The 21,571-nt window shown below is 59.5% G+C and overlaps 7 protein-coding genes across 7 annotated transcripts; 5 read left to right on the top strand and 2 right to left on the bottom strand.

Moving 5' to 3' along the window:
- Positions 1-87: 87 nt before the first annotated feature.
- HRG_05438 (kinase) lies at positions 88-1,839 on the bottom strand (the record flags this gene model as incomplete). Its single annotated transcript, XM_044863909.1, has 5 exons — positions 88-229; positions 287-948; positions 1,005-1,425; positions 1,480-1,733; positions 1,789-1,839. The coding sequence occupies 5 exons, from the start codon at positions 1,837-1,839 to the stop codon at positions 88-90; spliced, it is 1,530 nt and encodes a 509-aa protein (XP_044720441.1).
- A 2,566-nt stretch (positions 1,840-4,405) lies between these two features.
- HRG_05437 (DEAD/DEAH box helicase domain-containing protein) lies at positions 4,406-5,956 on the top strand (the record flags this gene model as incomplete). Its single annotated transcript, XM_044863908.1, has 1 exon — positions 4,406-5,956. One exon carries the CDS (start codon positions 4,406-4,408, stop codon positions 5,954-5,956), a length of 1,551 nt encoding a protein of 516 aa, XP_044720440.1.
- Positions 5,957-10,375: 4,419 nt separating this feature from the next.
- On the top strand, positions 10,376-11,071 carry HRG_05436 (uncharacterized protein; the record flags this gene model as incomplete). Its single annotated transcript, XM_044863907.1, has 1 exon — positions 10,376-11,071. The coding sequence occupies one exon, from the start codon at positions 10,376-10,378 to the stop codon at positions 11,069-11,071; it is 696 nt and encodes a 231-aa protein (XP_044720439.1).
- A 3,412-nt stretch (positions 11,072-14,483) lies between these two features.
- Positions 14,484-15,131, top strand: HRG_05435 (aminomethyl transferase; the record flags this gene model as incomplete). Its single annotated transcript, XM_044863906.1, has 1 exon — positions 14,484-15,131. The coding sequence occupies one exon, from the start codon at positions 14,484-14,486 to the stop codon at positions 15,129-15,131; it is 648 nt and encodes a 215-aa protein (XP_044720438.1).
- A 1,259-nt stretch (positions 15,132-16,390) lies between these two features.
- On the top strand, positions 16,391-18,369 carry HRG_05434 (alpha/beta hydrolase domain-containing protein; the record flags this gene model as incomplete). The annotated part of the gene is made up of 5 exons (XM_044863905.1): positions 16,391-16,705; positions 16,831-17,169; positions 17,402-17,567; positions 17,624-18,063; positions 18,115-18,369. The coding sequence occupies 5 exons, from the start codon at positions 16,391-16,393 to the stop codon at positions 18,367-18,369; spliced, it is 1,515 nt and encodes a 504-aa protein (XP_044720437.1).
- Positions 18,370-18,927: 558 nt separating this feature from the next.
- On the top strand, positions 18,928-19,758 carry HRG_05433 (dnaJ domain-containing protein; the record flags this gene model as incomplete). The annotated part of the gene is made up of 2 exons (XM_044863904.1): positions 18,928-19,347; positions 19,399-19,758. 2 exons carry the CDS (start codon positions 18,928-18,930, stop codon positions 19,756-19,758), a joined length of 780 nt encoding a protein of 259 aa, XP_044720436.1.
- Positions 19,759-19,933: 175 nt separating this feature from the next.
- Positions 19,934-21,067, bottom strand: HRG_05432 (amidohydrolase domain-containing protein; the record flags this gene model as incomplete). The annotated part of the gene is made up of 2 exons (XM_044863903.1): positions 19,934-20,875; positions 20,918-21,067. The coding sequence occupies 2 exons, from the start codon at positions 21,065-21,067 to the stop codon at positions 19,934-19,936; spliced, it is 1,092 nt and encodes a 363-aa protein (XP_044720435.1).
- Positions 21,068-21,571: the final 504 nt, after the last annotated feature.

Genomic DNA, 21,571 nt, shown 5'->3' with positions numbered 1-21,571 from the left:
CCGCAACTCGCAAAGGCAGCCCCCTGCTGGTCATGTCGCAGTGTATTCATAGTATTAGAATATTGCCCCCTCCTCTTCCCATGGCGATCAAGCCGCGCGTTGCTCATCCCAGCCCCACACGTAGGATAGGTACTTGACCATGTTGACACGCTTCGACCGCATGTCCACCATCCACGGGTGTTCCATCATCTTCCAGGGGCTGGCTCGGCGAGTGGGTTGTTTTTCCAAGCTGTCTCAATAGTCAGTACATGACAAAAGAAGAGTGTTTCGGCGCTGTTGCACGTACCAGCACTCGATGAAGTACTTGAAGTTGTCGCTCCAGTATACATCCATGTCCGGCTCGTCCTTAAGCTTGGGCACCGGCTGACGGACAATGTACGTCAACAGGTCAATCAAGCCAGCTCGCGGCTGCATCTCGGTCCCGTCGGCCGGGAAGGGGAAGCGGTGCTGAGCAACCTCAAGCAGAGTTACACCCGTGGACCAGACATCAGAGGTGATGGTATACGACTGGCCGGTGATTCGTTCCGGAGCCATGTAGTAGCTGGTACCGATGAACGTGTTGGCCTCGCCCTTGGTGCCGAAGTCGCCCGAGACGCCAAAGTCGCACAGCTTGACAGCCCCGTCTCGACACAGGAGGATGTTGGAGGGCTTAATGTCTCGGTGGATGATTCGGCGCGTGTGGAGGTACGTGAGCCCGCTGAGGACGCCCTCGGCAATCTTGCCCAGAACCTTTTCGCCAGTTCGACCCCCCAGACGCTTGACTTCTTTGTAGATGCTGTCCAGGGAGCCGCCCTCGCAAAACTCCATGGCGATGGAGATGGTGGCTGTGGACGAGTCGACGAAAGCTCCGTAGTACCGGCAAATGTGCTCCGACGCACACTCCTTGTTGAACCCCAGCTCCCTAACGATCTGCTTCTTAACGTCTGGGTCAGGGTTGGTGGTGATGACCTGCAACGTTCACGTTAGCTTCTGCAGGCCGCCTGCTGGACCCATCGACTGCTTACCTTTAATGCAAACACCGTCTTGCCGCCCTTGAGCATGCATTTGGTGACTGCTCCTCCAGCACCTTCGCCCAGATTGCCCAATTCCTTGATTCTCCTTTCCGTACTTGCTATTCTCCACCCCTCATCATCCAGTTCGTCGACGTCGGCGTTTCTCGCCTTGTCCAGGCTAAGCTGATCAAAGGCCTCAAGCCCTTGCAGGCTGCCGTCTCTCTCCATGGCGACGCCGCCCTCGCTTCTCTCCGAGTACATTGACCCCACCGCCGACACCGGGTCTGGAGTTCCTTGGGCCCTGGTCACGGGAATGCCATACTGTGACGCAAACGACAAGGCCGAGTACTGGGAGCCGGCGGAAGTCGGATTGCTAGTGCGGCCGTCCAAGGGCCCAAAACTACCAGACCTGGAATGGGCGGCACTGCTCTCGCTGCCACCATCAGCCGAGTGGCCAGGCTGAATGCCCTGATGTCTGGGAGGTTGCTCGTGAGGGACAATCTGACTGCCCTTGGGCGTGGCCAGGTGTAGCGTCGGAAGCGGCGGCCTGGTCACAGCAGGCTGATTACCAACGGGCTTAACATTGGGCGAGGGAGGTATTGCCAAGCCGAGTCTGGGTGTGCGACCTCCGCCACTGCGCCCGCCAGGGATTGCAGGCCGGAGCAAGGGCGCGGGAGAGGGCAGATGAGGGACAGGAGTCGAGGACGGGGTCGATGTCGGCGCAGCCGGGGTGGAGGACAACTGTCGAGCGGTGAGCGGAGCCGACTTTCAAGGCAAGTATTGGGATGGCACTCACCTGGTGTGGGGACGACTCAGTGGCCTGGGACTGGGAGGACGGGTCGGCCATTGTGGCGACCTCTGCTGGCAGCTTGCGCAGAGCCGAGAAATATTCGAAAAGGGTGCGAGGCGGTTGGAGCCTGTCAAGGGCGGAAAGGAGGGCCTTTATAGAGATGGAAGGACGCCAGGCAACTGGTCGGGGGGGCCGAGGACGCTTCTAAGAGGTGTCGTCGACCGACAAGTAGCCAGTGCTGGAGGCTATGACGCGGTTCGCCGTAGGACGATGGTCGAGGCAAAGCTGTTGCAGGCGCCCATCGGTGGGAAGTCGGAGTGAGGTTCCTAGGACTCTGGCGAGGGGACGGGCCGGCAGTGGGGGGGATGATGGTGCCGTGTAGATCTATGAACGGAGGCCAAGCTACTCGGTCGGGAGTAGAGTCGAGTAGGGAGAAGGGGGAGAGAGGGTTAGGTGGGAAAGGGGGGGAGGGGTTGGGCGAGAAGAAGTAGGCATGTGCTTGGAGGAGGAGTTGGGTCGTGAAGTCGACGGAGGAGGGCAGCAGCAGCAGCAGCTTTGCACTGGAGCAACCGTGTGTCTATGTTCTGCTTGCACTGTAGAGGAGGTTGTGGCAGGTACATTAGTACCTGACCCAACAACGAACGAACCCCGGACGTCTCTCGCAGCCACTGTAGCGGCAGCGGGTGGAAGGCTGAACTCGACTCCTCTGCATCCCGTACGGCAAGGAAGCACAGCACGGCGTGCAGCCAGGCGCATTTTCGGCACTCGTCGACACACCGTGCAGACACATAAGAACATACACTGTATGACTTCAAATGGCCGGGTAGGCGCCCGATGTATCTCGACTCTGTAGTGCATGTTCTCTTGCCCCGAGAAGCAGGCGAGCAGATACCTCGAGCAGGCATTGAAGTACATTGTCTGCTTGGGGGGGAAGCGTGCTGTGCGCCCTCTGGCCGTAGCGGGATTGGGCGGCGTTCCAGGCTTGACCAGGCTGCGAATGGGACCCCCGGGAGCCTCCCGTCCATTGCTGGAGACTGCGAACCGTTTGGCGCTAGCGCCCTCTCCAGGCTCTTCTGGCCGCTTGTTGGTCCATCCGGCGGCCTTCACCACCAGCTCATCTGCCGCCGTCTGGCATCGTGGCCACTCGTTGCCAACATTCCGTTTCGTCATTATCAACGTCTGCATGCACGCGGCACTCTGTCCCGGGCAAGGAGTGTGCATCTGTGCATACGGTACGCCGTACATAAGCCGGCCGGTCCGAGATGTGCTGACCCGACAGCTCAAGGCGTCGATGCCGGTGGGAAGCCTCATTATACTCATGCACGGGTGGAGCTGGTGGACGGTTCCTCCGTAGCTGAAGCCATCAGTCGATCGGCTCGCCCACACGGCCAAGCCCAGTGCCATTTCGATGGATAGTTCATCGTCTCCCTGCTTCTGCGGTAGCGTGGCATTCCCTCTTTGGGCGTGACTGTCGAGTCGGTCCGCCCGCCTCCCTTGATGGCTTTTCACGGAGGCACTTGTCCGTCGCATCGACTGACCACTTGATTCAAATAACCAGTTGCTCTCGGAGAGCTCGCCTGCGTGCTGGACGGGCGAATGGCTGGCTGCCTGGGAGATGGAAAGCTAAGCTGCTCGGTGTGGCCGTGCGTGTAGATGCGCACGTACTGTACTCAGGCACGCGCCACCGAGTCGCCTTCTCTGCACAGTGTGGCACAGTGGTGCACAGTGTGCGTCGTCCCCTCGTCTCTCCCGTCTTCCTCCTTGCTGGCCCCCTTTCCATCCCTCATCTCTCTTTCGGTTGCACGGCAGCATGCCCACGGCGCCAGTGATTCCTCAAAGACCTCACTGGATCCTGTCTGCATGCACGTGCACAATCTGAGGCAGGCCGATCGCTGCTGTGGGGGCCAGGCCAGAGCGAAACAGCGTCGACTCCCTGCCGTTAAGCGCGCGTCTACCAAGCCAAGACGTGCTCAGTAGTCTCCGAGAGTCATCGCACACTGTACGGCGAGCTTGTCTCGGGCCTTTCACTACATGCCTCAAGCCGAGCCGCATGCTCGACAAGCTGTTTTGCCTGCACTGTACTTCGTAGTTGCATGTACAGCTGCGAGTATCCACGGCACGGCATGCTCATGCAGTCCGACTCCCTTTAATTTCCTTCAAGCGTCCGAACGCGTTGGCTCACGAAGCCCTCTTTTCTTCTGTCGGGGACTTTGAGGCTGGGTATCTGATTTTGCTCCAGCAGCGTTATGCGCATCTATGCTGGCCTTGAAGGGAAGGATTTTGTGCATGACCATTTATGCCAGCCCATCAGGACACGTTCTGCCGATAGGCTCATGTGAGACCTGTTCAGTATCGTGCATCATCATCATGTATCCATCAAGGCCTTGTCCTCTTCCTGCTCAGCACCAAGTACGGAGTAGGTACCAAGTCCACCGAGCGGCCGAGGTCGCGGCGGCCACGTGCTCTGCCATCCGGCCCCACTACCCGGAGATGTCCAATTTTTCCCCCAGTCGCACGCCGACGACAGCACCAAAAATTTCTAGGCGACAAGGCCAGCCTTCTGACGGCGCAACCCAAAGCTCCACGAGGATGACTTCCCAGGGTTGATTGGACAGTCGCCGAAATGTCAGACAGTGATTCCCCATCTTCGGCAGAGTCCGACTACCTCGACGACACGGCCTCCCGCAAGAGGCGGCGCACGTCGCGCGAGCTTGAAGCCGCCGACGACAGCGACGGCGACGACCTCGGGCACCCGACGACGGCCTTTTCTGCCATCGCAGCCCCGTCCCGCGTAAGGAGAGCCGCGAAAAACGCAGACGGCGGGAAGCCTGCCGTGCCGCCGCCGAATCGCATTCTTGCCCCGACCGACCCCAACACGAGCTTCGCGGCGTTGCAGGTACGGCCATGGCTTGTGCAATCTCTCGCCAACATGGCCATCAAGCGGCCCACTGGTATTCAAAAGGGCTGCATACCGGAAATCCTAAAGGGCAGAGACTGCATTGGCGGTAGCAGGACGGGCTCGGGAAAGACGGTCGCCTTTGCCGTCCCAATCCTTCAGACGTGGGCCCAAGACCCGACCGCCATCTTCGCCGTCGTCTTGACGCCCACCCGGGAGCTGGCCCTGCAGATTTACGAGCAGTTCAAGGCAATCTCGTCGCCCCAGAGCCTCAAGGCTATCCTGGTCACCGGCGGCTCCGACATGCGAGCGCAAGCCATTGCGCTCGCCCAGCGGCCTCACGTCGTCATCGCCACGCCCGGCCGCCTGGCCGATCACATCCGGACCTCTGGGGAGGATACAATCTGCGGGCTGAGAAGAGTCCGCTTCGTGGTTCTCGACGAGGCCGATCGGTTGTTACACGCTGCTGGGCCCGGCAGCATGCTCCCGGACGTGGAGGAGTGCCTGGGCGTCCTGCCGCCTCCCACCGACCGCCAGACCCTGCTCTTCACCGCCACCATTACCCCTGAAGTCCGCGCCCTCAAGAGCATGCCGCAAAAGCCCGGGAAGCCGCCGGTGTTTGTGTGCGAGGTCGATACTCAGATGCTTGCCGTTCCGGCCACCTTGACGCAGGCGCATATCCAGATACCCGTCACCCACAAGGAACACTATCTCCACGTCTTTCTGCTCACCGAGGGCAACAAGGACAAGACCATCATCGTCTTCTGCAACAGGACCTCGACCGCCGAATACCTGCACCACCTGCTCCGGCTTCTGGACCATCGCGTGACTTCGTTGCACTCGAAGCTCCCGCAAAGGCAACGCATCGACAACCTCGCGCGCTTCCGCGCCTCGGCCGCCCGAATCCTGGTGGCCACGGACGTGGCTGCGCGAGGTCTCGACATTCCCGAGGTCAGCCTGGTGGTCAACTACGACATGCCGCGCGATCCGGACGACTACATCCACAGAGTCGGTCGAACGGCCCGCGCGGGACGCAAGGGCCAGGCGGCCACGTTTGTCGGGCAGCGCGACGTGGAGCTGGTGCTGGCCATTGAGAAGCGAGTGGGCAGGGAGATGGATGCTTGGAAGGAGGAGGGCGTCAACTTGGAGACGAGGGTGCTTCGCGATGCGTTGAAGCTGGTTAGCGAGAAGAAGCGAGAGGCGCTGCTCGAGGTGGAGGAGGGCAGGGAGGTGGGCGGGAAGCGCAAGAGGACGAAGCAGAAGCTTCGCGTCGAATGAGACCGTGGGAGGGTTCCATGCCGAGGGTATGTGAGCCACACGGCTATAGTGCACCATGCCGGGACTCATTACTGCGCAAGGCGCCGGATGGGAGCCCACGCTGTCTGTTGATGGTCCCCGCCTTTGTCGGCGGTGGCCGAATGGGAGCAAGGATATTTCATGGGACTTGTCGCCAATTAGACTTGTTGTACCACCGAAGATCCAAGGGTGCTTCGCCGACAATGTCAGGTATACAGATGTTGGGTGTGCTTGACATCCAGGCAGGCACGAGTGCCCCAATCCGGAGTCATCACTCGAGAGCTTGGTATTGGCTGATGGCATTCAATCTGTTTCCGAGCGACCGAGATCGACAGGGACCGTGTTCCTCCAGAGCCTCGGGGGCACTGGAGACAAGACAAGGCACTCCCTATCCCTGGCTCGACTGCCCGGGATGCAGGTGGTGGGGAAGAACAGGGGTCCCGGCGAGGCGTCACTGTTTGCGATGCAGGGGATGGATGCAATATTTGATGTCCGAAGGGACGAGACTCTGTTTGCGCCGCTTACAGGATGACAGGGCAAGCATCCTTCCTGGTAAGACGAGGCTCAATGCTACAGCCGCATGCATGTCGTATTGATATGTAATCCACCGCAAGGGCCGACTCCAAGAGGCGTGGCATGGAAAGGCTTGCTCTGGTTGGCCGGGGCTGTACATGGACTCGCCGGGAGCCAACGTGGCCGAGCCTGGGAGACGGGAGCAAGGGTCCATCCAGGTGGTGTCCGGGAGTAATGATAAATGAGAGAGTGATGGGAGATAGGGCTGAAAATGTGTCCGACAATCGCTGCGTTCTGCGACACGTGGGACGTGACACATGCCCGCGCTCTGTCGTTTCTTTTCTTTTCTTTGCCGACCTCGAGATACGGTCCGAGGGAAGAGGAAGAGTCGATTGACGATGAAGAGACTATTAAGAAGAGCCTGTTTCACCTTTTTTGCCTTCCTTTCTTTTTCCCTTACTTCGGGGGTGACGTGCCGATGACGGATCTTGATAGAGGCCCGAAGGCCGGCGGCCGTAGGTACCTCGACTACCCGTCGGAACCGAGCGGAGGGCCTCGGGCGCCCCGTCGGAGCCGGCATGGCTGCCTCGTTGCTAAGATAGGTACCTACTGTGCATACCTACCTACCTACCTTGCATCCTAAAGGTTTCAGGTATCGAGCATGTAACTTACTTTGCTCGTATAGTACACTTTTTTGTTCGTATAGTACGCTGGCAGCGCCGGTAAGACCTTGTAGGGGTGAGTGACTGTCATGTCGTCGCGCGAGAAGCTTGTTCGCATCATTGCCCACTGCTCGCTCACACACAGCCGGCACGGCGTGTGACTACCTTACTCTGTGGCTACCTTACTCCGTACTGCTGCGGACTTTTGGCCAATGGCCCGGAGAAAGGCTTAGTAAAGTCCGCCCGTTTCTCGTCGTCCCATGTAGCTCCGCCCGCGGGACAGACTGCCCAGCCGGACACAGTAGCCCCAAGGACGACCAAGAAAGGAGAAGAAAAGAAAAAAAAAAGACACGGTGGCAGAATGCCGTGAAGGAAGCGGCGGATGGCTCAGTCCCGAGAGCAGGAGGGGGTTGTGAGATGACGGGGGGCACAGGAAAAAAAGACGAGACGGGAAACGCCCACAAACGATGAATGGAAAGGAAAAGAAACATGAAAGTAGTATCAGCAGCCAAGTCCGAGATCCCCGAGGAGGAAGCGACGAAGCCCAAGTTTCGACGATTTTTCTTTTTTTTTTCCTCCCCCTCGTCTCCTGCAGGTGAGAGTGAGAGGGTTGCATGCCGAGCTCCGGCCTCAAACGGCCGCCGACGGGGACATCTCGGGGCACCCGGCATCTGCTCGCTCTTGGCTGTGCTGCAAGTAGCCGACAACGTGTGTATCTGCCTTATGTATGTACGTCTGCACCGAAGTCTGCAGAGAAACGTCCCATGGTCGTTTCATCCACAGTTGCCGATGCAGGTTGGCGGCAAGCAAACCGTCCGGCTCAATCGAGGATCAAGTCGCCCGAGTCACGATGCATTTCTTTGCGGGGGGGTATGTGGGAAATCACTTGGGGCCAAGGCGATTCATGATACCGTGACCTGAGATGCCTGAGAACAATCAGCCGTCGGTTTACACGGCGAGGCGGCAGTAAACGTCGGATGAGCTTTGAACGATTGGGATACCTGGGATACGGACAGAGGCGGTACGTACCCGTACGGCTGTGCTGGCTCGCTTTTCCCATTCGCCTCTCGGGCGGGGCAAGGGAAGAGCGAAAGCGAGCTGCATGGTGGCTGCTGCACCATGCGACGAGTCGTTGGGTGCCAATGCGGTCGCGCTGTGTCTCTGGCTGCGACGAGTCGTCCACGCGAGAGAGAGATCAGACAGCTTGGCAGGCGGACGAGGGCACGGCATCCATCTGCGGCTGCGGGGGCATTGCCGGGTCGAAACAAAGACCGATGGAGAGCCCGAAACAGCCAACATTGGAGTCAAACAGGCCAAAAAAAAAGAGTCAGACGGAAATCAAACGCTTCGAGTCACAGAAAAACTCGCTGACTCGATCGATGCACGGGTTGATAATAATGATGATTGCCGAGCTTGACACCGACATTCCTCGTGCTTCGGTCCCCTTCGCGCACAATAGCTGCATTCGTCAGCCATGCAATCCAATTGGCGCCCAGGGATGGCGCGATCTGATATGCTGGGCATTACCCCCACCATCCATCAGACTGTGAGTCAAGATTGAATTGGAGAGAAGAGTCATCGGAGCAAGTACTGTAGCCACTGAATGTACCCTTTGTGCCTTGGCACTAGGCAGGCACCTACTAGTAGTGGCAGGATGCAGGGCCCAGGGGGGGTAGAGTAGGGAAGTAGGGGTACCTGGGCGAGTCCACGGTGTTTTTTGGCTGGTTGGAGGGTTGGAGAGGCGCCACAGAAATGGGCCCAAATGGCTCGCGGATCCGTCGGCTTTCCGTCAAGCGGGCCACGTCTGCCGCCAAACTATACGCCGTGTGGCCTATGGATCCAGGACAGATAAGGGCGAGAGCGAGCAAAGGGGCCTTGTTCGCGTGCAGCGAGTGTTGGCTGCGGCGGCCCATGACCCAAAAGAGCTACGCTGCCGTTGGGCGGTCCTGTCACCGGCGGGCGTTGTCCTTGACGACGTGATGCCGTCATGCGGATGACATGCATGGCTCTCTGCTAAACCAGAGCGAGCACGCCATGGAGGCCAGCGGCGCAACAATTTGGTCGATCAGCAAGCAAGCTGGCCGACAGAAAGCTTATCAAACACACACAAGATGGGAGCAGGATTGGAAATCCAAAATGGACGCTGCAGCGCTAGGCGTCTGTGCCTTGGGGGGTTTGGATTATCTAGCCGGTCCGTCGACGGCACCGGCACTGGGGGGCCGCCGGGCATAGGCGGACATACCGGTGGCCTTCTCCACGTGATTAGGTGATGGATTAACGGATTGATTACATGATTACTCCGTACAACATGAGCGTGGATCGAGTACATACAGTAATTACCGTAATTACCCTACTGTACTGTGCTGCACTGTACTGTACAGCAGACTTGGCTTTTGCGGCCGCTTGAGGAAAGACGAGCGGCAGATCCGAGCAACGCTGCCTTGTTGCTGCGGCTGCTGCTGGAAGCGGCGCTGCAAGAGACATGGCTGCCTAGGCGCGCGTGCAGGCCCGCGTCGTTCCTTTTTCTTGCCCCCCCCCCTTGCTCGGAGTTTGGGCTTGGTCAGCGAGCGAGCGAGCGAGCGGAGGCCGGGCGGACGGACTCGCGCTCGACGGACCGGGGTTTTCTAAGCACCGCCCACAGCGCAGTACCTGCCGCTGCTGCTTGTCCACGGGGCTCCACACCCCCCAGGCAGGCAGGTGGAACGCTGCTGCCCCTCTAGAGGGCCCCTCTGCCCCTGTGCGCCGCGGAGTCTTCGCGCCGCTGCTCGGGTCCGCGTGTGCAAAATCCGCCTTTAGCGGTCATCGAGCCGTGGCCATGCATGCCGAGATAAAAGTATCCCGATGCCCCCCCGTTCCCTCGGTCCTCTTTTTTCCTGGCCATCCCCAGCTATATACCTGACTCCAGATCCCTTGGAATCATCCAGCTTAGACCGGCCATAGACGCTTCATCGACTCCCTCGTGCAACGCCCACTCGCATTCGTATCGGGACTAGCGGCTGCATCGACTCCCGTTACCCAATCTGCCCCGTCGCTCTCATCACCGCCGTCCCGGAATCCCTGCACTGCATACCGACCCGGTCTTCCGCCATCGGTCGTCGTTTGACTCACCACCGCTCCTCGCCTTTTGGCCTACCCCGGCGACATCCACTCCGTCGCCTCTATTTTTAAATAAACCCACTCTGCCGCCCTTTGTCCCGTCTCCCTTTCTCTCTCTTCCTACAACACAATGTCTGCTACAACAGCATCCTCTCACCACCCTCAACATCGCAACCCCTTCATCCGCTCCGCGCCCAAGAAGGACATGTCCATCACCCAGACCTACTACCTGGCCCACAAGGCCCGGGCAAAGCTCTCGCGCGAGGCCGCCCAGCCCGACCACGACCTCCGCCTGCTCGTCGGCCACGCCAACCTGCTCGACTCGCTGATGCTCGAACTCGCCGATGCCGAGCGCGAGCAGGAGCGGTGGTTCAACCAGTCGGTCCGCGGCGCCAGCAAGGCGCCCGCCCGCCACGTCCAGTGGGCCGACCGTGTCGAGGAGCGGTCCGTTGACCACTCGTCTGACGACGACTCGGACCTGGACGAGGATGACGAGTACAACGAGGACGACTTTGAAATGGCAAATGCAGTGCCCGTGCGGACGCCAGCCCTGCTCCGCGATGACGATGACCTCGAGGAGGACTACGCCCACCTCGAGCTTGTGCGGACACCCTCGCACTCCAGCTCGCCGCCGGACCTGATGGACCCGGACTCGGACACTTCCGACGACGAGTCGATGCCGCCCTCGCCAGCCGATGCCGCGCTGCCATACAGTGAGAAGGAGGCCAAGAGCGACCCCTCAGCAGAGGATGCTCTCGACGGCGAAGAGTACTACATATCGCGGCGGAACTCCACCGGCCTGGTCTCGGCCATATCGGTCTACTAGGCGTGCTCTCCCGGAGAGTTGTTTCGAATTCGCATCTTGGAATCTTTTCTATTCGTCTTCAAAAAAAGAGGCGTGAATCGGCATTACACGGCGTTTTTTCTTTACAGATATGATACCTCATGGCACTTATGGCAGACGGCACGGCGGCGAAGCGATCTTTTTTTATTTAATCTCGACAAACATCTTGTCAAATCATCATCATCATCAAAGGTCACCACTCATCGGAACAAGGAAGCAAGGATAAACAGGACGTTGTCAGCAGACAGACAATGGTCATGCATCAGGAATACGGAGGGGATGCATCTGGCATTTCCCACTCTACGCAGCCAAGAGGAGGAGTCTGGGTATCTAGATAGTGACTAGGTGGGCCGCATCAAGGCCGTCTCGAGTCAACGAGTCAATACCAAGGACTATACCCAAACACCATCATGTCTATACCCTGGTGAATGCTACCCTGATGAATGTCCTCGATCATTTGTTCTCCTTACTTGCCCGATGTCTACCATCAGCGGCGCCCATCACGGTGCTCACCTCGGGACTCATAACATGTGCGGGTCACGCGGCGTCCAATCTAAAGCACGAGGTCGCGGCTCCCCGTTGAGGATCGGCATGAGTCAAGGGCGAGGGCCGCATAAAAAAATAGATTTAATGAGTAGAAAATGCACATGTAGAAAGGGCGTAAAAACTGCTGTAGGGTGACAAGCACTTGCCCCACCTCCTGCCTGGGCCAGCTGGACCCGCGCGCCCGGCGGAGGGCGTGGAGGAGCCGCCAGTACCGAGTACCGCGTACAGTACGTACCCTCTTTTGATTGATCAGCCGCCCAATCGGGCGTCAGCGATCCGAGGACTGGGTCACCTGGAGGTGGTACTGAAGAGTACATATTGTACGTACCTTGGTATTTCATGCAGTCTCGTTGCGGCGCGGGCTGAGCGGGCTGAGAGCCCAGTAATTGCCGGGCTGCCAAGCCAACTCTCCCATCGCTCTTGTCCCCAATCCACTCACGGTGCAATGGATGCCTAAAGCTGCATGGCATCCCAGGCTGACGGGATTGATCGAGGAGGTGGCCGCCAAGGCCGTCGACGTCCTGTCGAGGAGGTTAACGTCGAGGTTAATGTCATTCGACTCTGCTCCTTTCCTCTCTTCCTCTTTTCGTGGACCGTGGAAGGAAAAGAACAGCATGAGGTCATGAGATGCGGTGACAAGTCGAGTTCAAAGTAAACTTACAAGACCGAGGTTTGGCGAGAGTTGAGTGTGGCGCCTCTCCAGTGGATGAGCTCTTGCACCTATATCTGGGGTCACAGACGAACGCTGAGAGAGAGAGCGCGAGAGAGAGAGAAAGCGAGAGACAGCTTGCGGCGGTACGTGCGTGTGTGCTAGTCAATACAGAACGAGTCGCATCTAGGACTCTATGTTATCAAGCGGCGCGCAAAGTAGCAACGTAAAACGGTGGAGAGGCCGCGCGGAGGCTCAAGGTTTGTCGCTTCTCTTGCCCTCGTTGTATTTCGTCGGCAATGTATCGTGCGTAAGTTACTTCGTGCACAGGGCGGGATCGGGTGGGGGAAAGACAAACGTTTCCGTTGAGGTTCCGAGGCGGTAGAAAAAGCATGATTATTATACAAATTCAATGCACGCACACCTCGTGCTTTCTACGTATGAGTGTGCATGGCCAGATCGATAAGGTTTGGTCCTGCCGTGCGTCAACGATCAGCAGAGTGAGTCAATCCCATCATCCCTCGTTGGAAAGACACGGTTTCCACCAAGGAGGACCTCGACGAAATCCTATTCCTCCTTCTCGGCCTCATTTCAGCTGCCCCGTGTTGATGCAACCGCATGGAGTGCCACTCTGCGTGCCCCGGCTGCTGCAGGGTGTCGTTCAATCTCTGTCTGTCTGTCCATCCATCTCAACGCCCCCCCCCGACAAGCCGCCGGTGTCGGACCTTGTTGTTGTTGCTGTCACCGTCGCTAGGCAGTCACATGGTCCGCCGGGGGAAACGACTCAGCAGTAAGCTAGTGACTAACGTGCATGGATTCAACGTTGAGGGAGGGGAAGCTTGACTGTGCGAGCATCTATGAATCGGCTGTCTTATCAATCAGCACACCGACCAACGGCATCCCAGGCCCCGGCCCCGTGTTTGTCTCGTCGCGGCGCAACAACATGAACACGGGGTACTCGGCTTAGCGGCTCGGCCTTTTTTTTGGAAGAAGGGGGAGGGAGGCAAGCTCCGTGAAGATGCGCGCGTTTGACCTGGCCGTGGCAGACTTGGACGGAGAAACACGCTGAGCTTCACCCGGAGGCGTCTCCACCACTGCACTGGGCTTTTGCGTGCTATAACTTAATTAACCTGTATCTACGAATAGTCCGGAGCAACCCGATACATGAACCAAATTATCCCTTGGTCAGCCATGATTGACAGTAATTCGTTTGACGGGCGCGTCAGCTTCGCCAAGGGAAGCTGGTGGTGGAGAACGCTGTTGTTCAAAGTATCAACGCCCAGTTTGGTCCAGTCTGGCTCTTTGAAAATATACACCTACACAATCCTGGATGAAAATCATTGCTCCGGAAGAGATGTGCTGTATACTTGCAAGTACTCTGGATCAATTGAGCCCATTCCTTCTCTTGAGAGGCTTCACGTACTGTACAAGCCTACTTGATGCTATTCGGACCAGTAAAGACACATCAAGACCACTGTATCTTAGCGGCAAACGGCTCCCGTCCAACCCTTACCCACCTGCCGCCCCTCCATCCTCCACCACCGCTCAAACCGTCCACCGGGCGCCTTTTCTACACGTACGTCATGCTCTGCGTCGCTGTCGCATCAGCAAGACTCCGGTAGTGCGCGGCAGCAGCTTCATACGCGAGCAGGCTCTTTCCTCGCGAGGCCATTTCTTTCCCGCCCGCACACGCGCGCCATGCGACGCCCTGCCAAGGGGGCTGCGCCGGTGCGCCATTTCTTCCTCTGTCCCGGCTGCCTCCAGCCGCGCCGCCGCTTCGCAAGCTCGAGCCCGCCGTCGTCGGGATTCGCACCCCTTGCCTCGAGACGCCTGCTCTCCGTTTCGGGGCCCGACGCCGCCAAGTTTCTCCAGGGCATCGTCACCGCAAACGTCTCCGCGCCCGACGGCCTGCCTCGCACCGACGCCTTCTACACCGGCTTCCTGAACGCCACCGGCAGGGTCGTGCACGATACCTTCATCTATCCCTTCCAGGCCGCCCGCGGGGTTCCTTTCCATCAAGATGGCTTCTTGGTCGAGGCTGATGCCGCCCAAATCCCCAGGTTGGCCAAGTACATCAAGCGCTACAAGCTCCGGGCAAAGGTCGACGTCCGCGACATCTCTGACCACCAGGTCACTGTCTGGCAGGCCTGGAACGACGTCGAACCGCTTGACCCGACGGCCAGCGATTCCCAAATCGTCATGAAAGACCCGCGAGCACCCGGCTTAGGTTACCGCATACTCCGACTGGACAGCAAGCCGCCGGAGCTTCATCTCCAGCAGCGCACCGAGGACGCCTACACGGTCCGCCGCTATCTCCAGGGCGTGCCCGAGGGCCAGGACGAGATCATCCGAGAGCAGGCCTTGCCGTTGGAGACCAACATGGACATGATGAACGGCATCGACTTCCGCAAGGGTTGCTACGTCGGCCAGGAGCTCACCATTCGCACCAAGCACCGCGGCGTCATCCGAAAACGCATCCTGCCATGCATGATATACGACAACGACGAGCCCGCGCCCCAGGTGCTCGCCTATAATCCGGGAGATGATTCTTCGGCCACGGCACTGACGGCCGACGCGATTCCTGGCGAGACGAGCATCGGCCGGGTCGGCAAAAAGGGCCGCAGCGCGGGCAAATGGCTCAAGGGCGTCGGTAACATTGGGCTGGGTCTCTGTCGGCTGGAGATTATGACGGACGTGGTCCTGCCCGGGGAGCAGGCTGCGGCGACGTACAAGCCCGGCGACGAGTTTGTCCTCGCGTGGGGCGACGGGCACGACGCGCGCAGCGTCAAAGTCAGGGCCTTTGTGCCGGACTGGCTGAGAGCCGGGCTGAGCGAGCCACACGGTTGATGATGGATACCTTGCCTCTCAAAGCACTCCACAGGCTGAGGCCGGGAGGAACACGGCTGTTTCTCCTCGTCACAGATTATATCCACTCTGATATCCCTTGACCCCCCGGCACCTGGTCGAGCGTCGACACCATCTCAGGGATGGGCGACACTGAGGACAGTAAACCAAAAGACAAAATACATTGCACATTCTGTGTCTCCCGTAACATGCCGAGGATCGCAGCTCTCCTTTTACAGTGATGGAGTGAATTCCTTTATTAGCAGCCTTGGACCAGGCACAGATATCTCGAATGTGACCTGCCCGGCGAATGACGATGTCAATACTCACAAGGGCCATCCTACAGCCTCATGTATACGGAGCCAGTGAACAGGGAGGTGTTGGTCAGCGGACCGGCACTGGCATGGCGCAAGCCACCGATGGCGGGAGGATGCCTCGTACGGGCAACGGCCGAGACCCGGGGGGGGGCGATGATGCGGCGAGCCTCGGCCATGAGGCTGCCTCGAGTCTCGGGCTGTGCCGGACGCCGGGTATGTGCGCTTCGTGCCGGGCGTGGTTGGCGTCTGGGTTTAAGACAATGAGAGGGATCGTGGAGGGAGGGGGGAAGAGGCGAGAGGGGAGTATCAAGTTCAGTCGAGGCCGCAGCTCGAGGCGGCCCGTTGCGGTACAGACTTTTCTGCTCTTACTGAGCAGAGGTGCCGGGGCGGGAGATGCTATTTAGCTTGAGGTGCAGCAGGGCCTGTGTCACCTGAGCCAATGAGCTTCGGCGGCTGGACTCTGCCCTTGGAGAGGATGTGCTTCAAGTCGGAGTGAGCATAAGAGGCGTCTCCTATGACTGTATTGCCCTATATTTAGATAATTACAAGAAGAAGTTGGCGTCGCGTCTCGGTTACACCAACAAGAGGGGAGGAGAACCCCTCCCCTTTCCCATGATGCTACATTCGTCGACGAAGTGTCCCACGAGAGAGGGCGAGAGATCGGGCTGCGACGTCAGGCCCTTGCATTTCGTCTTGCATGTACATGGACTCGATATATGAATCCCTGATTGCCCCCCATGCAAGCCGGCACCGGCGACCAACCCGCTGGCTGCTGCATGTCCCGGATAGGCCACATCGGCGCGGGCCTTTGTGTCGGCGGCCAAATTGTTTGCCTGCCTTCTTCATCAATTCACTTACTCCCAAAACGAACAAACACAGCCAAACAAAAGGGGAAGGTTGAGAGACAGGAGGTGGCCTCGAGCATTGCAAGAGAAGAAGGCTCAGATGGACGCGTCGGCGGCAGAGGGCGGCGACGGGCCCGGCAGCTGCAGCGGCCATGAGAGGCGGGCCAAAAAGCGCCTCATCGTGTGCTGCGACGGCACGTGGATGAACAGCGCGTATGGGTACGTCAAGCCGGGCCTGCTCAACGGCCGGGGCGGGCTGCAGGTGCCGTCCAACGTGACGCGCATCTCGCGCTGCTTCAAGCGCCGGTGCAGCGACGGCACGCTGCAGATCATCAGCTACGGGTCGGGCGTCGGCAGCGGGAGCAATGCGCTCGACAGCATCACGGGGGGTGCGTTTGGCGTCGGGCTGGCCGAGGTGAGTCTCCGTCTCCGTGTCCGCATGCTGGCTCGGCTCCGGCTCCGGCTCCGGCTCCGGCTCCTTTCCCGATATCTTGTTCCGGTGCGTTGGCTGAACGGTGCCCCGTTTCTGTCTCTTGCCAGCGCGTTCGCGAGGCCTACTCGTACCTGTGCGCCCACTACCGTGAAGGCGACGACATCCTCCTCGTCGGCTTCTCGCGCAGCGCCTTCACCGCCCGCTCCGTGGCCGGCCTCATATCCAACCTGGGCCTGCTGACGCGTGAGGGCGTCGAGCACTTCTGCCCCATCTTCAAGGACATGCAGAACTGGCTGGAGGACGACTACCGCGACCCCTTTCCCAAAGTGCCCTTTCCGCAGAAGCCAAAGGGGCCCCAGGCGGCCGCCGTCTACCGCGCCCGGCTGGCCGAGATGGGCCACACGCGCATCCACCAGCAGAGCGGCCGCCTCATCACCGTAAAGGCCGTTTGCGTCTGGGACACCGTGGGCAGCCTGGGGATACCGCGCATTGCGTGGCTCGAGAGGTTGGGCATCAACTCGGATAATAAGGAATAAGTCATTCCCGTCCCCTTTTCGTTCCTCTTCGGGGTCTTTGCTTTCCCTCTCCTCACTCGTTGTCCGCCGGCTGGCTGACCTTCTGTGAACGTACAAGTGGCACGACACGGCGCTGTCGGACCGGATCGAGCATGCTTTCCAGGCACTCGCCCTCGACGAGACGCGTGCGCCCTTTAGCCCTGCCGTGTGGGAGCGGCCGCAAGAGGCCGGGCTCAGCACCAAGCTGAGGCAGGTCTGGTTTCCGGGAAACCATGGTAATTGCGGTGGCGGCTGGAAAGACCAGGGGCTTGCCAACTGCACCCTGGCTTGTACGAAATCCCTTGATCAGAGACAAGATCCAAGGAAACTGATCTCTCGCTCTCAGGGATGATGGATCAAATGGCCAGCGTCGGAGTCGAGTTTGACATACAGTCGCTGGACCGAGTCATCAAGCAATCCTCAGACCTCTACCACCACGTGCCAGAGAATGCCTTCAAGTTAGATTGCATATTAGGCTCCCGAAAACAACCGAGGTGGGCCGTCGACTGCATCTACGAGGAGAACTGGCCGGAGCGCCCGTGGGGCCTCGGAGCCATGCGCAAGGTCTCGAGCGTCATCTTCAAGCTCTCGGGCGAGACGACGCGGACGCCGGGCTTGTACAGACAAATCGACCCCCGAACCAAGGTCGACAAGAGGGGCTTCCTGCAGGACACCAACGAGAGCGTGCACAGCTCGGTCCGGACGCGGCTCGCGTGCGAGGGCCTCGGGCTCAACGACAAGGCGAGCTGGACCTGTCCGGCGCTATCCGGCTGGCGGCTCCGGCGGGTAGCGAGTTTTGCGCATGAGTCGCCGCCGAGACCGGCTCAGGGTTGTCAGGGAGGTGAGCGCGACTGCGACGGGGAGGCGTTGGAGGGGCGATGGGTGTGGAGTTTCGCCAGGGGCGAGACGGATGGGCCTGCGGATCCGGGCCAGAGAACCATGCGGGAGGAGCCGCTCGGGCGGTACGAGAGACATCTGCTGAAAGAGTCGGGAGGGACGCCAAATGTGTACGACTATGCGCGGAGGCGGGCGAGTTGGAGCAAGAATGGGGGCTTTGGCGTGGGCGTGATGATGCTGATGATGAGAGAGTGATTTACATTGCAAGAACGGGAAAGGGGGGCATTCAAGGATCAGGCGTAATGCGAAACGTCACGGTCTGTCGTTTCTGTTCGAAGGGAAGCATGTCGTGCGACCGTTTCTGTTAAGCTGCCATTAGGGTGTCGCTTTGTGATGGTATGTCGTTGGTTATGAAGTGAGGTTTAATTAATAATAGTTGACGCCTGGAGTTGGGCCGTCTGGCAAGTCACGTGCTGACTCTCCGACCTTCAAAAGAACCTAAGTTAGATGTCGCGACAGCTCTCAACATTCACTCATCATCGCGCACACCTCAGTTACCCACACCAACTCCATCGTCAGCCCGTTTCTACCATTACCTGCTCGGCGGATCCCCATCTCTTTCGAAAACTTGTCCTTCTCTTTGCGCCACCCCACGCTCTCCCGCGCCACCGGTTCACTCACTCATCAGAGCGGTCGCGCGTGCAAACATCTCTTCCTTCTCCGTCTTTCCGCACCGTCATTGCGGTTCACGGCGCCTGCGGCTCTATAAGCAGACCAAGTTCTCACGGCCGCACGCCCGTCACCGGTAGAGCCATGAGCGAAGACAACAAGGACCTGGTGCGGTTCGCCAGCGAATACGCAGAGCAGGATGTCGACCTCTACCAGCTCCTGGGCGTCGACGCCCTCACGTCAAAAGAAGACATCCACCGCACATGGAGAAAGCGGTCGCTAAAGTACCACCCGGACAAGGCGGGTGACCAGTTCGACGCCTCCAAATGGGAGCTCTTTGAACGCGCCCGCGACGTCCTGTCCGACCCGGACGCCCGCGCCGTCTACGACCAGGCCACAAAGGCCAAGCTGCTACGAAAGCACGAGCGCGAGGCCATGGACAGGGAGCGCAGGCACTTCGCCGATGACCTCGAGGCCCGCGAGCAGGCCGCCATGCGCCAGCGCCAAGACAAGGAGCACCTCGACCGCGAGACTCTCCAGAAGGAGAGGGAGCGCTTGGCCGAGGTACAACGCTTGCGCGACGAGGAGCAAAGGCGTCAGGCCGAGGCTGCCCAGGACGTGGCCGACCTGGCCGAGGCCAGGCGCCGGCTCAAGGAAAAGAGGGACGAAAAGGCCCGCCGGAAGCAGGCAAAGGTGTCCATCAAGGCCTCCCTGGGTGGCGGCGGCAAACGTTCGGGACCCGCCAACGGCACCATCGACGTGCCGGGCAACTATCTCGTCGGCCTCGGCGACGTCAATAAAAAGTACTGGGAGCTGGTCTGCGACAAGTTGCGTGCCGTGCAAGCCGTCAGGAATCTACGGAAGCAAGCCGCGGCGCCCGAGGAGCTGCAGGAAGCGACGCAAGCGGAGCAGGAGGCGCGGCGGAGGATACACGAGGCAGAGGCAAATTATCAGCGTGAAGCCGCGGCGCTCTGAGGGGTGCACATTGTCGGCGAGATTTGCGTATGCCCTCGAGACAGAGTGTTTTCGCACGCACAAACACTCTCAGGCACGCACATCCCTCATCCCTGACCAAGATCAGAATCCACCATCACTGGCTGCTCAACTCATTACCGGCCCGTTTCCCATTTGGCTGGAGGGTGCCCTCAATTTACGCCTTTTCGCCAAGTCTCAAGATTCTTATGGCGTTTTCTCCCATGATGCCCTTGGCCTTTGCTGAGCCCTCCCCAACCGCCCGGGCCACCGCGTCCGCGTTCATACTGACACTCTCCCATTCGCCCTGCTCATCCGTTGTAAGAGGCGGAAAGAAGGGGTGATCTGTGCCGAACAAGAGCCTATCGCTCCCGCTGGCGTCGATGGCCGCCCCGAGACCGACCTCGGAATAAACGACGGCATCGAGATAGACCTGTTCCTTCAAGACGTCCCAGATGGAGCGACGGTCTTTGGCCACCTTGCCCTCGCGCACCAGCTGTCCGTCATGGATGATGCAGCTCTCGATCCGGCCGGCGAGGAAGGGTAGCGTGCCGCCGCTGTGAGCGAGAATCATGCGCAAATCGCGGACCTTGTTGAAGACGTCGGCAAGGTACATTCGAGTCACGGCAATGGTGGTTTCCATCGGGAAGCCCAATGCGAGGGGGAGCACGTGGCCGTATTCTTCGGCGCGGGGACCCCAAACGTCGTTAGGCAGGCCATAGTGAGGGTGCAGAAAGATGGTGAGTCGAGCCTCGGCGAGCGCCTCGAATATGGGGAGCAGTTTTGGGTCATCGAGCCCTTTCCCGAGGCCCGACGTTCCCAGGATGACGCCCCGGCAGTACTTAAGATTCTTGAGATGGTCAATGGACGACCGAATCGTCTCGAGGGGCGCCGTCAGAGGAAGAGCGCCAAAGAAGAAGAGGCGACCCGGATGGCGACCGCACATGTCGGAAAACTCGTTGTTGATGGATTCTCCAACACCCCCGGACACGGAGGCGTCGACAAAGTCCAGCCACGGATTGGCGAGGGACACGACGGAAATGTCAATGTGGTGCGTGTCCATGAAGTGCATCTTCTGATCGAGCGAGGTGTAGTGCGACGTGAGCGGGCGGCCGGGAGGCTTGGCGGCCGGATTGTTGCGAGCTTCCTCAAGCGACTGGACTTCCGACTGGAGCAGGATGAGGCGCGGGTCGGGAGCCTGGGGAAAAGTGCGGACCAGAGGAATGGTTTGGCGCGACTCGAGGATGTTGATGTAGGTAGGCGGGTACATGTGGGTGTGGATGTCGACGACGGTCATGTTGGACATGGCCATGGCGGCGCAAGCGGACATGCCTGCGTGGCGTTCCTTTGCCCTCTACTTTTCTCCTCTTGCTGAATTTCTTCTGATAGCCTGGCCGAGGCTGTCGTATCTCCTGGTGGAGGGATGGGAAGTTCTGCTTGGAGTTGGAGCGTCTGCCGGAGCTTGAGTTTGGGGGAAGAAGCGAGTAAGGCTGCCAGGAAGGACACCAGAGCCTGTTGCACGAGAGACGGCAAGAGACGGCAAGACGAGAGGCAGAAGATGGAGTGCAAGCGGGCACGGCCTGCTCACCGCGGTCAGCCCAGAAGCTCGACGGGCTCCGAGGCGCGCGTATGCGCCGGCACCCGTGCGGAACAGACCTTTGATGGAGAGACGCGTCGTTTCTATCTGGGCCAGGCTAGGAAACTCGCATGCATGAGGAAAGGGGGCATCATGATCGGCTCTGGGGGCGGCGGAGTGAGGGGGAAGGACGGCCTCTTCCCCGCACCACATCTTGTCAAGCTGCGGACCATGCATGCA

This window comes from Hirsutella rhossiliensis, assembly GCF_020360975.1.
Source record: "Hirsutella rhossiliensis strain HR02 chromosome Unknown scaffold00005, whole genome shotgun sequence".
In the NCBI taxonomy this organism is placed as follows: Eukaryota; Fungi; Ascomycota; class Sordariomycetes; order Hypocreales; family Ophiocordycipitaceae; genus Hirsutella; species Hirsutella rhossiliensis.
Note: the sequence above shows the minus strand (reverse complement) of the source record. Positions and strands in the feature narration are given on the sequence as shown.